The following is a 17,093-nucleotide window of genomic DNA, read 5'->3' as shown; positions in this document are numbered from 1 at the left end:
TTCACATAGGTCCAGAGAAGCCAAAAGACATCTCACTTTGATCTGGAGTTAAGCATAAACCCATGAAGAGCATCTACATTTCTAATATATAACTCTATGATTAAGCCTCCTTCCTCCTAAGAAGGTAAGACCATGCTTTAGTATAAACATATCTTTCTTTAGAGACCCAGCTCATTTCAGTAGTGTGGGTTGGCATGCTGTGAAATGTGAAAGCAAACATGCATCTTTTAAAACAATCCCAGACAATTTTTCAGCTGCCCCTCAGTACCTCCACAGCCCCCAGGTACCATTTACAGTCTCAGCAGCAGAGTGCCTCGAAGGCAGGTGCAACACTTGGCAACCATTTTTGTTTAAAGATTTATGTATGTAAAAGCAGATTTACAAAGGAAGAGAGTATCTTCCATATGCTGCTTCACTCCCTAGATGACAGCAATGGCCTAGCCTGAGCCACGCTGAAGCCAGCAACCTCATTCAGGTCTCCCACATGGGTAGTAGGGTACCAAGAACTTCTGCTGCTTTTCCCAGGCCACTAATAAGGAGTTGATTCAGAAGTGGAACAGATGGGACAGGAATCAGTGTCCATACAGAATTCCAGCATTGCAGGTGGTAATTTTTCCCACCACACCAGAACACTGACTGCCCAACCATTATTCTTAATGACACCCAAATGACATGCCTCTTATTTCTCTTATTTAAAAGCCATTTGGAGACTGTAAGGTCAATGGGTGCCAGCCCTCCAGGAGACATTGGTCTCTCTGGAAATATTTTTGATTGATACAACTGAGGGTTCTACTAGCATATAATGGTGGAAGTCAGGAATACTGCTTGACATCTGTCCTACAATCAGCCCCACAAGAAACACTCATCCATCCCAATAATGCTCTGGGAATCTCTGTGCTAAATAATACAACTTGCTAAGGAATTTTAAACAGTGACTACTAACAGACTTTTCCTGGGACACATTGCCCCACCTGCCTCAAGCAGGACAAGTGGTTGACCAGATGGTTAAGTTTATCATCAACCTGGAAATGGAAACAGGTCGTGAAGAGTATTGTATAGCTGCTACAGAGTCATCTCTGTATTTATTTTGTGCATTTGTTCTTGTACTCTTAATAAATGAGTGCACACTTAGCAGCTTAAAAATACCCAACTACGAACTCCCAGCTGTGGCTAGATTCTACCTCAGGGTTCCCTAAGGCCCAAGTCAGGAAGCCAGCTGGGCTGCACCCCTCCCAGGAAGCTCTGGGAAAGAATCCTAGCTCATTACAGCTGCTCTCAGAATTCACTTGCTTCCGGCTGCAGCACAGAGGCCTGTCTCCTTGCTGGCTCTCAGTGACAGGCCACTCAGCCCAAGACTGCCCACATTCCCTTGTGGGGTGGCCCCTCCTGGGCCCACAGTCCACTCGGGAGAATCTCTTCCAAGTTCAATCTCTCTCACTCTGATCTCCTGACTTCTGTCTCCCGCCTTTCTCAGACCTCCAGACCTACAAACAAAACAAAACAAAACAAAACAAAACAAAACAAAACAAAAAAACAGAAAGGCGTCATGTGATAAGCCAGACATATCTGAGAGAAATCTCCCAGTCAGCTGATTCGGAGCCGTAACAACTGCTAGGCCAGCGCTTCCCAGCTAGACTAGCCGCTGACTGCATAACGGCTCGGCTCCTGCACAGGAACTCCGGAATCGTGAGGGACAACCTGGATTTCTGCCTTCCACATTTTTTATACATTATCTCATTAAATGATCACAGCAGCCCCTTGAGGTGGTTTTTTTTTTTTTTTTTTTCATTCTCTACAGACAAGGAGAATATCTAGTCTCAGATAATTTGGCAATTTCTCAAAAAACTGGGTAAGGAGTATATGGGAATTCTCTACGTCATTTGTTTTTATCTTCTTCTGAGTCTAAAATTATTTCAGAACAAAAGGTCTTCCAAAAGGATAATTTCTCCAAAGATCACGTCACCAAAAAGTGGAAGGGACAGAGCTTCTTAAAGCCCAGGCAGTGGACATCCCATTTTGCTTATCTGAAGCCAATGCACAAGGCATTTATTTCTAAGCTGACGATGTCTCTGCTACCCCTGACACACTTGGACCAGGGTTTCTTAAATTCTACTGTCCATCAAAATCAGGACAGTCTTGGGAGAACAGATGTGCACGGGCCCCATCCTCAGACACCGTGCTTCTCTGATCTGGGAGGAACCGGAGTATACACACCGGTGACATTTTTTTCAAAGCTCCCTGTACTATGAATCACTGCTCTAGACTTGTTTCCAAGTCACAAATAACAGAATATGTAACGTGAGACAGAGATTGGCTTTTATTTTACACACACAGGAAATGTTTTATAGGAATGGAATTTGTCCCACTTCCACGCATTTCACTGGGAAATGCTGACTACAGAACACAAATGGGCACCACTATCCATTAGCTTATTTAAGAGTAACCACATGTTTCAGTAATATTTTCTATCATCTCTCCAGCCTACGTAAAGCCAGCCTAGACTCCCTGATCAAATGTCATTTGTTAATGAATTTGTTTCTGAATTACCTACAGAGAAATTAAGTTGAGGTAACACTTCATTTGCCTCCTGGAAATAAAATGGGGCAGTGAGAGAGGGAATTGCAAAAAAACAAAAAAAATCACAGGATGAACGAACCTACAACCACGGAAACTCAGGCTGTTGTGGAGCTCCATGTTTGGTAAATCAGCAGAAATAATCTCCTTTTACCAGCTTAGTTCAATCCCTCCTAAAGACCGCATTTCAAATCAGGGTGAGCACGGGGCTGACTTCTAGCAAAAAAGCAACGATGTGCACTGTGTGATTTATAATTTATGTTGGAAAGTGTGCCCCCTTGACTCTCCGTTGTAATAAGGGCAGATGAAATATTCCAAAGCTCAGTGTAATGAATAAGTAATCAAAGGAATTCAGCCGAAAATAAAATCCCAAGCTACATCAAAGGCCTCCCTTCAGGAGAGGTGCACATGTGGTCCAGACAGAACACTCTCACCAGACTCGTATTATGGTATTTAGTGTATTCTTCCCTGTAATTGGATAGAAAAACCGTGGGAACCAGCTTTCGGGGCAATCACTTGATGTGGCTGGAGAGGAACTCCTGGGTTTGTGGACAGAGATGTGTATGAAGTCTAGGCAAATATTTTTGGTTATGGAAATCTTAATGTGCACTGCTATCATTAGGTCTGTTTATATCTGGCCTTCAGGAATTAATCAGTACCATTTTCTCTTAAACTGTTTACTGCTGATGGTGGGAAACCATGCAGTTTGACCAAATCTTATGTTCTGCAGAAGGGAACTCTTCTAAGCCACTGTCTTACGGTTATGAAAAGCAAGAATATAACACAGATATGCCCAGTCACTTGGCTCACTCAACACAATCAATGAAACAGTGACTGTGATAGCACACATCCTGGGTAACGCTAGCACGTACAGGCAAGTCATACTCGCAAGGTGGGAGGCGTCACACACATCCCAGACTGGCCCAGTGCTGCTTCCCAGGGAGCTCATTCTTCTCAGATAACAGGTCACAGACCTGGTGTTCAGTGAGGCCATTCGTCCAGCTCTTCTGCCCCTTACTACACACCTAGATGCTCCTGGGATCCACAATGGACTTTCAGAGGTCAGGTCTCCTAAGTGCTTAGCTCTTCTCTTTTTTCCCAACAAACACTACAAAAAGAGCTACTTTGGACCGTAAATATCCACGTGCCATCCGATATGTAAACATCATAAATCTGAAGCTGGGGATCTCCAGATTTTTAAAGTTTTTGAGAGGCAGAGATAATGCAAGTAAGTGCCCAAGTGCCCAATTGCTGGTTCACTCCCTGAATGCTCCCAATGGCCCAGCTGGGGCCAAAGCCAGAGCAAAGAACATAATCCAAGTCTTCCATGGAGATGACAGGAACCTAAACCTAGGAGCCACCCTCTGCTGCCTCATCCAGTGCATCTCAGCGGGATGCAGAGGTCACGTCAGCCACAGAGAACAGAGCACAGCAAGGTTGAGGTGGGACAGATGGCTAGTTAAAGACCTGCTCCTGGGCCCCCCTGCTGCAACAACCCTAAGTGTTCAATTAGCATTAGTGATTATTTTTATCTGGGTTAAAACTTGTTCCTGTCTGGGTGGGTAAGGATTGCCATTAGTGAATTCTGGAAACTCCTATTTGCTAGGCTGGGCTACTGTGATCATGAGCACAGTTGTTAGCATGACAACTTCCGATGTGCCAAGAACCATCTTCAACCTGTGCAATATTTTTCTTTCAACTAATTATCCACAGGCTTCACACAGAAGCTACTGTCATTACATTCATCTTATCAAGAAGGAAATTGAGCATAGAAAGGAGAGTTAACTTACTAAGATCATGCCAAAAGTATGTGCCCAACGCTATACTATGTTATCACAGGCAAATTAACCCAAATCACTGCTAATTTCCTCTGATTGTTTCATGTTCTCTCACTTTATTTCTTCAAAATTGGTCAAATGGGGTTTACTTCCCACCCCCAATCAAAAAAACCCCACACAGTTCCATCAAGATGACTGTCAAACCCAAGTGTCTCCACAGGCTCATAAGCTTCAAGATGGGAGAACCACCAGGAATAAACCTCCTACCACCTGCCAAGCTAAGACAGGAGCCTAAGCCTTCACAAGCCTGTAAGAGAAATGCCACATCCACTTTACAAGTGAGTACAGTAAAGCGGGGACACAGGGGTGTGGGGATGGAGGGTGATGCTGGAGGGCATCCGAAGGGAGGGCCTCTCCATCTCCCCTGTAAGACAACTCAAGCTGCCCATAGTCACCATGGGGTCCAACGCTTTGGCAAGAACCTTGGCTGCTTTTTTCTTTTTAATAAAGAGTTTGGCCTGGTGTTTTGCTAAAAGTGTTGCTCTAAGTGAATAATTTCCCAAATTATGTCTGAAGACAACTAAAGGAAACAAGCCAAAAAAAAGTCTTTGTACCTTGATGAATTGGGCAATAGCCTAAGAAAACATCTCTGATTTGGGTCAGCTTGTATCAAAAACATGTAAATACAACCTTGTCTAATCCTTAATTTCACATGATCCTCTCAAGTGACCAAAAAAGTTCCAAGGGGGTAGATGTAATTCAACAAACCCTGCTGGCTAGCAGGACCCTCCAAAGCAGCACAGCTAGTTTCTTTCTGCTTGCCCAGGGACTAAGGTCATTTAACTTCAGCCCTTTTATGAATGGAAATCAGCTTTCTAAAGACTGCTTGGCAGGCAGCGACCAGCAACAGACCACTCAGTGACTGAGTTTTCTGAGTCATAAAATACTTTTGAAAAAGAGAGATCAAAGCATCCTTGCCGCCTATTGAAACCCAGTTGCTTCCAAGGCTCCTTCTAGGGATGGGGCTCCTGGGAGAATGGGTCCCTGCAGTTGCACTCTAAAAAGGCCACCTCGAAAGAAAGATACAATGGGGACATTAGGGCAGCCAACCATGGGGGAGAAATGCCACTTGTGGCTTAACTGTTGGAGACAAAGGGGAAATGCAGGAAAACCAAATGACAAAACTGGATGGTGCAGCTGGAATGGAGCCTATAGGAAATGCTCGGGGGAGGCCTTGATCCTGAGACATATTTCACCAAGAGCTTCTGATGCACCTCCGAGCTGGGCGGACACAGGCCAGGAGAGCCTGCCAGGCATCACAATACTTTACTGCTCCCTCCAGCTGGGCTTCACTCAGTGTAGTTATCCCTGAATTACAGAGCTAGGCAGAATTACAAGCGAAGTGACAGCTTTTGTAAGTCTTTCCACTCGGTCTTCACGTGAAGAATGCAATTTGGCTTAGGGTTTCCGAAGCAAGAGGTGTGCTTTGAACTGGAATGCATGGTGGTCAGTCATGTTGGGTACCAACAAAAGTCACATCATCTGAGACCTAGGATTTGCCTTTTATGGTGAACCACGGAGCCCTGGTAGAAGATGCTGAAAGATGTTTGGTTTACAAAGAGGGAGAATGGGCTGGGGGCTTGGCACAGCAGTTCAGACGCTGCCTGGAATGCCATCCTGGAGTTCCACAGTGTGAGGTCTGGCTCCTCCCTCCAGCTTCCTGTTAATGGCAGACCTTGGGAGGCAGTGGTAATGACTCCTAATAGCTGGGTTTCTGTCATTCCCATGGGAGATCTGGACTCTGTGCCCAGCTGTTGGTTTCACTGCAGGCTTTGGGGAGTGGACCATGGAGAGGAAAGCCTTTGCTCTCACTCCCCCTCCACTCACCCGGCCTCTACATTGCTTCTTGAATCAACAAAAATTGTAAGGCATTTCTTTCAAGTCGACCCTAGCACAAGACAAGCCGAGATCCATGCTAAGTGTTCTCATGGCACACATTTTCGGAAGACTTCTCCCACGTCCATGTGCCTTTGAAATCTCAGAGATCACATTTGGGCACCAGTCTCACCAGCACCCCCATTTCTAGAACCATACCTATGAGTGTCTGGTTCCAAAGCTGAGTCACAGCTTGACGCAGGTAACAACAGCCAACTGTAGGTCTGAGCCAAGCGCTCCACCTTCTGCAGCTCAGAAGCTCTGGGACCTGCTTTTAGCACCCATCTCCTGTACAGCAGCGTCTGCTGTGTTCTGCACAGTGCCTGCCACACAGAGGCTGGGGACAAAAACAATTCCATGTAACCTTCGAGTAAATTCCAAAAATGCAAGTATTGCCATGAGGTGATTCTCGAGTGTCAGCAGCATCAGAATCATTTTGGGAAATTAAACATACGTGTTTCTGAGTCTGACCTTCTGAGCTTGTGTTGTGGATAAAGGAATCCACTCTCTCAGCACCTCCAGTGAGGCTGAAGCTGCTGCTGCCGCTCTGCAATCAGTGCCCTGATTACGCAGGGTCACTGACGTTGGGCAATCCAGAGCAGAAAAGTCTCCTAGGTGGGAGAACGCAGGAGGGAGGGTACAGACACCACAATGTGAACAATGTGAAGCGAGCAGGCACATGGTACAGCAGCTAAGATGCTGCTTAGGAAGCCCAGACCCACAGGGGAGTGCCCACCTGCCAAGTCCTGCCTGTGCTTTGCATTCCAGCTTCTGGATAAAGCTCACCCTGCAAGGCAGCAGGTGATGGCTTAAGCATTTGGGCTTCTGCCATCCATCCACGTGGGAGGCCTGGATGGAGTGCCTGGCCCAGCCTTAGCGACTTTGGGTATTTGGGAAGTAAAATGACACATGGAAACTCTGTTTCTTTCTCTCTGTGTGTCTTTCAAATCAGTAATTTTTTTTTAAAAGAAGGGATTACAGCACAGCACGTTAAGTTGCCACTTGCGATGCCCACGTACCTCACTGTAGTGTTTGGCATCAAGTCCTGCCTGTGCAAACCCAATGTCTTGTTCATGTGCCCGTGAAGCGGCAATTGGCAGTCCAAGTACCAGAGTCCATGGCAGCCCTAGATAGAATCTGGATGGAATTGTGTACTCCTGGTTCCAGCTCTGGCTATCCCTGACTCCTGGGGATATTTGAGGAATGAGTCCATTGACAGAACATCTGTCTCATTTTCTACATTCCTCCACCTTTCAAACAAATAAACAATACATCATAAAACTTTCAAAAAAAAAAACTGCTGGCAGGCAGAATAGAAAAAAAAAGTAGAAAAAAAAGAACACAGAAAATTAAGGAAGACAGGCTGAAATTCCTAAAAATCATGAGCTCCAATATCATGGGCATGCTGCATTCAAGGATCCTCTCTCCACAGTCATGGTCAGGGGAGGCAGGACAGTCTAAAGCACACAGAGGGCAGACAGGGGTTCTTCTAGACTAATCTGTAATCTCAGGATTCCACGAAGCACAGCTGCCAACCCAAATACCTTTGCAGAAGTACAATACTACCAGGTGCACTTGCGCAGCTGTACTGCTTCCTGGGTGACCTAGGCAACAGCATCCAACATATGAAAAACAGACCCCCAGATGGAGAGGACAGGCAGGATTCACCCAGGGTAATTTGCAGCTCTTGCTCTGTCAATTATTCTGAGCAAGTAACAACCGATTCAACAAAATAAAGTGGGGCTTGTCGGTTGGAGGGAGGGTTGGGATGCATTTCAAGCATAGTTAACTCTGAATTAAGGGAAATTCCCTGCCAGAGAAATCCTAGGTGGATAATGGCTGCATGCATGCTGCAGGCATGTACAAGCAGACAAGCCCTCTGTGCCAAGTAGCCCTGCCACCTTTTCACACTTTCTTTTGGGATTTCCCTAGGAGTTGGAAAGATGGCCAGCTCTACTACTGGTACTTTGCCAAGGCCTTTAAAAATGACGTAGCCACTTCCTAATGTACACTGCATGCCCTCTAGGAGCTGGCTATTCCCAACTAACGCAAGCTAGAGGCTGGGGGTTCTGCCTCATTTTTAGAGAAACCCTGACTTAGAGACCTAGATGAAGTTTCTCTTCTGGTCTCCTTATTTCATGTTCATCTGTTTTCATGGAAGGAGAGGTTTTCCCCCCTCTCCTCTGGCACGGAACTCAGATGAATTCGGCCAGCAAACATGGTAGGGACTTAGCTCGCTCCTGAACTCTCAAGCCAGCCACTATTCTGAATTTACTATGGTAGTTGCTAATTAACTTGAGACAACTTTGGAACCCCCTGCTTGGCCAAAGGAGCTGAGCAATGTTGATGAGTAACTAGAAAAATAAACTCTTCCTCCTGACTGAGTTACTTCTGCCCCGTCCCCTTCTCTTCAGGCTCCTGGTGAAGTGTCTCGTTAACGCAGCATTCCACAGGATCTCGCAGGATTCACTGTCTACCTGAGAGTTTTGCCTTAGAGAACAGATGTGTCGTTAGAGATTCAGCGAATGTCAAAGATGTCAAGGTGCCAAGTGTCATTGTTCACAACCACTATTCTTCACGGGCAATGGGATAAACCCCACAATGTGTTCGCACCATTTCTGGTTTATATGAACCATCTGAGATACGGGGAGGACCAGAAAGGGCATGCCAAGTCAACAAACCTAAGACATGGTACTTGGCATCCCTGATCATCACACCACTGCCAACAAAACCCAAAACGGGGTACCACTTCACACCCATCCCTCACTGGTCAGAATGCCTAGGAGACAATCCCAAGTGTAAAGGAGGAAGTAGCATGCCTGGAATTCTCTGAAAGGGACTGCTCAGTGTAAGCTAGTACAACCACTTTGACAGACAGACTCGAGAAACCTACTGAAGCTCAACAGGTGGTACCCACAAAGAGCTGCCCGACAGTTCATCAAAAACCAGACATGAAAACGTGTAGCAATTCATATATGATTTTATACATATAATTGTATATACACACACACATATGTAATTTTTTAAAACAGCCTCCCACCTGAAGCAACCAGAGATTTATTCAACAACTAGATAGAAACTCCAGAGAAATATCTTATGCTTTTTACTTCTATAATGAATACCTTATGATCCTACTTAGGTAAACTTTTCTAACAGGCAAAATCAAACTGCGTTGGCAAATAATTCCTGTGGTTCCCTCTAGAGGGCAGTGCTGGGGATGGGGGACAAAGGGAGGAGCCTTCTGGGATGTGAACTAAATTTTCCCTCACCTGGCTGGTGCAGGCGCGTGTGAATTATGTGACAACACAGGAGGCTGTACTCAGGGTTGCCCCATGTTTCTGCATCTAGTCACCCCTTAGTACCTTAAAGGGACTGGTTTCAGAAGCCCCTGACAAATACTAAAATCACTGGAAACTCAAGTTCCTTACATACATACATTTGCTTGTGATATATACATATCCTTCTGTATGTATTAAATCATTTCCATATCAGTTAATATCTAACAATATAGATTAAGTCAATAGGTACTTCACTGTATTGTTTAGGGCTAGCACTGTGGCAGAGCAGGTAAAGTGGCTGCCAGCATCCCATACAGGCCCCAATCTGAATCCTGGCTACTCCACTGGCAATCCACCTCCCTGTTCATGTGCCTGGGAAAGCAATGGACATGGGCCCCTGCACCCAGAGAGGAGACCTGGATGAGGCTCCTGGCTCCGACCTGGCCCAGCCTCAGCCATTATAGCCAAATGCGGAATGGGTCAGCAGACAGAAGACCTCTCTCTCACTCTCCTTCTGAACTCTGCCTTTCAGATGGATAAATATTAAAGAAGAAAGGGTTTATCTGGTCATCAGAGATAGGACTTTTTAAAATAATTTGGATTGGACTCAGCACGGTAGCCTAGCGGTTAAGTCCTCGCCTTCCATGTGCCAGGATCCAATTTGGGTACCGGTTCACATGCAGCTGCTCCACTTCCCTTCCAGCTCCCTGTTTGCGGCCTGGGAAAGCAGTGGAGAATGGCCTAAAACCTTGGGACCCTGCACCCATGTGGGAGACCCAGAAGCAGCTCTTGGCTCCTGCCTTTGGACTGCTCCACTCTGGCTGTTGCGGCCACTTAGGGAATGAACCAAAGATGGAAGATCTTTATCTTGCCTCCTCTCTGTAAATCTGACTTTGCAATAAAAATAAATAAATCTTTTAAAAAAATACTTTGGATTTGCAGGTGGTTGAGTGCAGGATCTGTGGCTACAAATGCTGATTATATGCTTTTTATATGCTTCTGAATACAGAGTAATGCCTTATGTTGTTAGCTGTGCTTCTGTCCCTGTTCTTGCTTTATTTCCTCAAGAGTATGGGTGCAGCGGTTCGAGTCTTGCAGCTGTGTAGTGGAGCATGAACATAACAGAACAAGAATGCACCAGCGTCTCTCTACTCCTCACAGTGGGCTCTGTGGCAGCCAACCAACTGTAGAACCAGAATCAGACACTTGGAGATGGTGGTGGCCTAGACATCATCTTACATGGCTCAGGAGAGCCAGACGAGACTGAGAGCAAGTGCTAAGTTCATCCGTGCTTGCAACTGGCTGTGAAAAATGAGCCAACATGAGTGTCAAGCTTCCAGTTGATCACAGCCTTCCACACAGAAGGAGCCTGTCATAAACTATGCTTCCGCCCCATCACAATGCTGGAGAGCTTTAAGCTATCCTTGTGTCACAGCTTGAGTGGTCCTTTGTTCCCTCTGCAAGAGTGCATCTCTTTCTTAGCAGAAAATGAGAGGTAACAAGGTGAGTCACATAATCTGGGTGTCCCTCACTTGCCAGGGGCAGATCCCCAGAGACTCAATGCAGGGAGGCTGAGCTTCACGGGGAAGCAGGTCTTCCTTGCCCAGGAACCACTGCAGCCCCTTCCACTGACCCGTCACAGCCCCGGGGAAGCAGCTCTCGTTATTCCCATTATACAGTTGAAGAAACCAAAGTGTGTGCATGTTACATAACTTGCCTAAGGTTCTGCTAGTCAGGGTTGGTGTGGGAATGATAAGCTGGGAAGTCTGTTTTCAACCATTGATCTTAAGTCACAACGACGTGGTAGGGTAATTCCTGAAGACTCAAGGACGACGGAAGAGACAGAAGTGAGGGAATTCAGGAGAGTCACCACAACAAAGAACCAGGCAGCATGTGCACGCATGCGCATATGTCTAAGGGCGTCTACAGCCACACTGTCATACACAGGTCATTCATGAGCCACATGCATCATAGAAATGGTTCCAGCTTAGCTGGGGATTGTTCAGCCTTTGTTTTTTATCCTGCAGATGGACCCAAGGATCCTGTGACTGTGGCAATTTGGAGCTAAATTTCAGGCCACGCTTTGACAAGGGATGCTGAAAAAGCAAAGATCACAAAAGGCTTCACCTGGCAAAGAACACGGGCATCCTCCATCCCTGAGTCACCGGCCTCCTGCTTTCCTTCAGGTGCCGGCTTCCAATAACAACCTCGAGCAAGCTTTCTCACAACTTCCTCCTTCTGCCAGGGCCAGACTGTGATGACCATGTGTCGAGACACACACACACACACACACACACACACTCTCTCTCTCTCTCTCTCTCTCTCTCTCTCTGCTGTCAGTTCAAGGCACTTGTTGACTCCACGCAGAGCACGGTCATGTGGCCACTCCTTGTGTGGGCATTAGACTGAAGCGTGAGTATCATTCACATGGATACTCTTGGCCTGGCATCCCACAGAGGATTACACTAAGAGCAAGTAACGCTTGTCTCAAATGCTTTTCAGAGTTCTGCCTCTCAGGGTGCGACACAAAATCCTGCCAGCACCCAACTATGAACACACCGCACTCTCCAAGGGCATCTCACGTGAACAGAACACCCCCACCAGTTCGTTAAAAGAAAACAAAAGGCTCGGGCTGAGGAAAAGCTGGGCTGTCCTATGTTGAAATACAGTTTTCCCATTTCAAAGCCATGAAGACGCATGCAGCTTGTTAGATTTATAGAACGCCTGGTCTCCCAAGACTTGACAAAGCGAATGGCATTCATCAAGTTAATTTCCTTAGGGATCGTCTCAAACTCAGAGAATGAAAAGGCCCAGACCATTAAACATCAAAAGAAAGCTCTAAATGGTAATTAAAGTTCTATTATATTTTCTTTTTCAAAGAGATTAGATTAATTCAATTGCAAATATTAGAAGTATCAAAGCTGACAGTGTGAGTACGCAGAGCTGATTACTGCAGACATCTGTTCATTTAAGTTACACCAAACATGCAAGGGAGACTTGCATTTCGCCTGGGGTGTACTCACCAAGCCGGCACACGTAGACACTGCCACCAAGGAGGACCTGTCATTTCTGATGAGTCCCTGATAGAAACACGGCTGCACCAAACCTTCCTGGGTCTCCGAAGCACCATCTTTGCCAAGTACCTGGACGATGAAGTGACTGCTCAAAATCGTTGAGGGCTGAAGTTCCAAGTGTAGTTCCTGTCCAAATGCTGAAAATCGGTAGTGCAGGGAGCTGCCGGCACTCTGTGCCGCTCGCCTTCGCCTGCCACTGTGCAAGATGTCGTGAGAAATGTATGACCCGCCCGAGTCCACTTCCACTGGCGTAACAAAGACGTAACCTGCCAGGGGAAAAGTTTAGCTGTCAGTGCCCAGAGTGTCTCATGCCAGGCGGTCACCTTGCAACAGGTTGGCAGAACAGCAAGATGCAGCTCACGGGGCTCTCTCCTCCTGCCTTGCACACAACTCCCAGAGAACTTGGAGCAGTTGACCAGGACAGGGCCCTGCGGACTGCAATTGGCACTACCACACTACCTCCTCTAGCACACTTTTGATCAATGTCCATACAGTAGAAGGAAAAAAACAAGTCACAACTTGCAAGTGGTTTTGTATCTAGTCACCATAGTGCCATCAATGGATCTAATCTGAATTTCTTTTGAAGCAAAATGAATATCAAACTGCGTACACACACACAAAATAAATGGGATTATTTTATTCCAGGAGGTCCAACAGCCTCACGTTTAAACTGAATTGGGAATACATCTCTCTGGCAGAGGTTGTGTGTTAACTGCCGGAGTGCAGTAACTCCACATGATTGCACAGATAAGGAACTAGCTGCCGTAGCTTTCGATTTCCAGCACCTTTGTGCGTGATAATAAAACCACCCGCACTTGCACCACCTTTAGGGCTTTACCAAGTGCAATCAGCAGCGACAATCCCTCTTAACTGGAGGCATACAAGAAACTGCAGGCAGAAAGAATGCCTCCAAAAACCATCAGAACCGTCCTAGAGAGTCTGAGGTCTGGAGTTGCTCAGGCATGTTGGCGGGGGAGTGTCCGATCGGGGGACACCTGGAGAAGCAGGCTTACAAATACCTTCAGCGGGGCTCCCTGGAGCAGCACTAATTGCTGCCTGTTCTCGGGCAAAGGGGTAGAAAAAGAATTTTCTGTGCGCAAGGCCCAAGCAGCCCAGGATTTGCTTTCACAAGCTATTGTAACTGAGGCACAACACCCCTGCACGTGGTTTGTAATATGCCCCTTTACACATGGACACTCTAGTTCTCCTTAGAGTCACATCATGGGAAACCAATTTAGAAAGTAATTGAAAAGATTTTGAATAACTTAAGCAGAGCACATCACTCACTTGGATCCTCAAGCAAGGGAAAGACGAGCGCTTGCAGTCCCACCTCCCCGCCATGAACAGCTAAGGCTGGGAAAGCAGCCTGCAACTAGCAGGGATTACTGCGCAATTTGCCAAGCAGGCTCACGTGGGGAACAAAAATCCCAGGGTCAAGATTTCACCTGCGGGCTCCTGCATCCGAGCCAGCTCTGCCTCATTCTAAGCCCGGTTCCCTCCCACCTCTCCTGGTTCTTCTACTACAACCACGTTCTCGTCAACATTCCTATTTTTCAAAACAGAGGGGGAAACAAACTCTCCCATTTTCTGAATCTTGAAAACCTAAGCAGCACTTCTAGAAATCGCCAACATGTTGCCTCACGGGCGTGTGGATCTTGATTAAACGCAGGTTAGTCTTAGAGGAAACCCACCTCCTCCCTCCATTAACCATAACAGAGTTCGAAAGCGATCCCTGACATAATCATAGAAACACAGTCTCCGCACTACCTTGTTTTGTACCTCTGTCCCAAGTCACCTGAAACTCCCCTCTCCCCAACTCTTACTTGGGAAGGAGTGTGGGCACGCTCAGGCCACCTGTCATGGAATCTGCGGGCACAGCCTCTACCACGCAGACACCTACTACTAGTTCATTACTTTGAGAATAGGTAGGCTGCTGGTCCTTCACCCAGCAGGTTGGAGACAGGGTGGCCAGGCCAGATGGACTCCAGACCTCAGATCCCAAGGAGTCAAGGGTGTGCTTTCAGAAACTGCAGCCTTTCTGGTTAACACAGTGCTCTCCCACAGGCTCACTTCTGGGACTTTGGTCCCACACTGAATGACTCCCTGGCAGTCTCTATGACTCCACCCCCTCCCTAGATCCCAAAAGACCCCCTTGGTTCCTGGAAAGCCAGCAAAGTTGAAATTCCAAGGCCTCCAGGCCTCCAGGCTGAAACAGCATGGTTCTGCTGGAAACCCTGGGTCAGACACCGGTGACTCCCCTGGCACCCTGGGAAAGTAATCAAGGACAGCTCTCCCAGTCTGTGGCTGGGGTACCTCAGCAGAGATAAAGGACTCAAGAGGCCCACAGGTACCTGCCTTTGTCTCTAGGCGCGGTGGCCTAGCGGCTAAAGTCCTCGCCTTGAACGCGCTGGAATCCCATATGGGCACCGGTTCTAATTCCGGGAGCTCCACTTCCCATCCAGCTCCCTGCTTGTGGCCCGGGAAGGCAGTCGAGGACTGCCCACTGCCCAAGGTCTTTGTCTCTCAAAAGCCGTCTTTGGACATCCACGACAGGAGGGCAGCAAGAGAAGGCAAAGGAATGGCGGGCGCAGACAAAAAAAGGTTCGCATTCCCTCCCACTCCAAGAACTGGTTTCCGTGGACTTCCGCCTCGGGCCGGAAGAGCATTCGTCAGGAGCCTCCTGGTTGCTAATCCTGTAGCCAAGGCCCTTTCTCATTTCTTATCCCAGGTGAGGTTAATTTTGCTCAACAAGCTGGGAAGCAGGCGAGGAATTTACTCATTTACCTGACAGCCCGAGGCACCGACTGCGCTAAGCTCAGTCTTTGCCACACGTGCCCGACCCCTTCAAGCACGCAGCAGTTCCAGCCCCGCACACACCTGCCAGGTTGGGGGAGGGGCGCTTTTCTCTCTTTTGGGGGGAGGGGAAGGGCAGGCCAAAGAGGCTGCTCACGGAAGCTCTTAGGGATGGAGGCCAAATACGAACCGTCGTTTAATCCGCCGCCACTGTCACTGGCTAAGGCTGCGGCGACCCACGCACAGCAGACGAAGCACAGCTGGAGCGCCTGCAAGAGAAAAAGTGACATCGCGCGTGAGGGGCGCGGTGGGGCCGGCGCTGAGCAACCCCTGCAACCCGCTCTTGGTGCGGCCCCCAAGCGGCACCTGCCTTGGGCAAGCGCCCCAGTCCCGCCGGGCCCCACGGCGGACCGGAACCCGCGGCAGCCAAGGCGCACGCGAGCAGGAGTGCGCACTCCATGGTCAGGTGCGGACGCAGCGGCTGCGGGCGGCCGGTCGCGGCGGGCGGAGCGCACGAGCCGCGCGCATTCTCCCCGCCGCCCAGGAGCACAGCGCCCCAGGTGCGGCGCCAGGTGAAATCCGCCGCGGTTCACATGGCACGGCGGGCGCCCCGGGACCTCGGCTCCTCGGGCTGCCCACGCGCCCTCCCTTCAGCCGGCGCTGGTTTCGGCCACTGCAGCCGGGCAGCTCCGCAGGGGGTGCGAGGGAACTCGGCGGGCCGGGGCTGGAGCGCAAAGGGCTGGGAGACTCTGTCGGTTCCTCCTGCCTGCCCGCCCGCCCGCCCGCCAGTCTGTGCGTCTGTGTGTGTCGGTCGGATCGTCTGAGGCTCCGGGAAGAGCAGCGCCAGCTGGCTCTCCAGCGCGCCCGAGCCGAGCGCCCGCCTCTCCTCCGCGCCGTGATTGGCGACCAGCGGCTCCCGGGCTCGTCCGAGCCCCCGGGCTGGTGCAAGGGCGTGGGATTCCGGGCTCGGGCTCCTAGGGAGGGGGCGAAGGGGGCGGGGAGGCCGGGTGGGCGTGAGGGGGAGGGAGGGGCCGGCGGCTCCGAGGGGGAGGAGTGCGCCCTGGGTCAGGCTTGGAAAACGCAATTTCAGCTCCGAGGAGATGAGCTGAGAGGGGGGCGGCTACAGGTATGCGGCCCTGCTTCTTTAGCAGGGTTTCCCTCTTACAAGCCAGGTCAGAGAGGAGACATTCGCATTTCTCAACACCCCCAGCGCCAGGAGCTGTCCTCTTTCTTTTCACATCAGCCTTGAGGCCTGAGTCCTTAGGACAGGGGAATGACTCAACTCTTCGGTAAGGATTGAGGTTCAAATACGCTCAAGATAACCTCGCTATCGAGAATGGAGCCGTAAAGGGCAAATCTAGGACATCTGCAAGGCCGGCGCAGTGTGCCTAGCTAGGTCATCAGCGTGAAAACTCCTGGCCTATCTGTGTCCTGGATCTTTTTTTTTCCCCCAAGGTTTTCTTCCCTCGCCCCAGACACTCCAAAAGAATCCTAGCCATCATGTGCAATTTATGAGCCAGCTCCTACTTAGGGTGTTCCTACTTTGATCGCTACAAGTTTGCAACAATAGACAAGGAATCGACTCCTCCTGGGCCAGTGGAAAAGACCCTTGTTAGATAACGCAACAATAGTGATAGAACCAGCATGGCCACAGAGGTGTC

The 17,093-nt window shown here is 48.7% G+C and overlaps 1 protein-coding gene across 1 annotated transcript in view; it reads right to left on the bottom strand.

The window, feature by feature from the left end:
• Nucleotides 1-15,722, bottom strand: part of ADAMTS18 (ADAM metallopeptidase with thrombospondin type 1 motif 18) — a 117,520-nt gene extending 101,798 nt beyond the window's left edge. The window contains exons 1-2 of the mRNA XM_058674824.1: nucleotides 15,623-15,722; nucleotides 12,589-12,905 (exon numbers count right to left, since the gene is read on the bottom strand). Of these exons, the coding sequence (XP_058530807.1) occupies nucleotides 12,589-12,905; nucleotides 15,623-15,722 (417 nt within the window). The remainder of the gene's footprint in view (nucleotides 1-12,588; nucleotides 12,906-15,622) is intronic.
• Between the last annotated feature and the right edge of the window lie 1,371 nt (nucleotides 15,723-17,093).

The sequence above is a fragment of the Ochotona princeps genome, chromosome 16 (assembly GCF_030435755.1).
Source record: "Ochotona princeps isolate mOchPri1 chromosome 16, mOchPri1.hap1, whole genome shotgun sequence".
NCBI lineage: Eukaryota > Metazoa > Chordata > Mammalia > Lagomorpha > Ochotonidae > Ochotona > Ochotona princeps.
The sequence above is the reverse complement of the archived record's forward strand: the minus strand, read 5'-3'. Positions and strand labels throughout refer to the sequence as shown.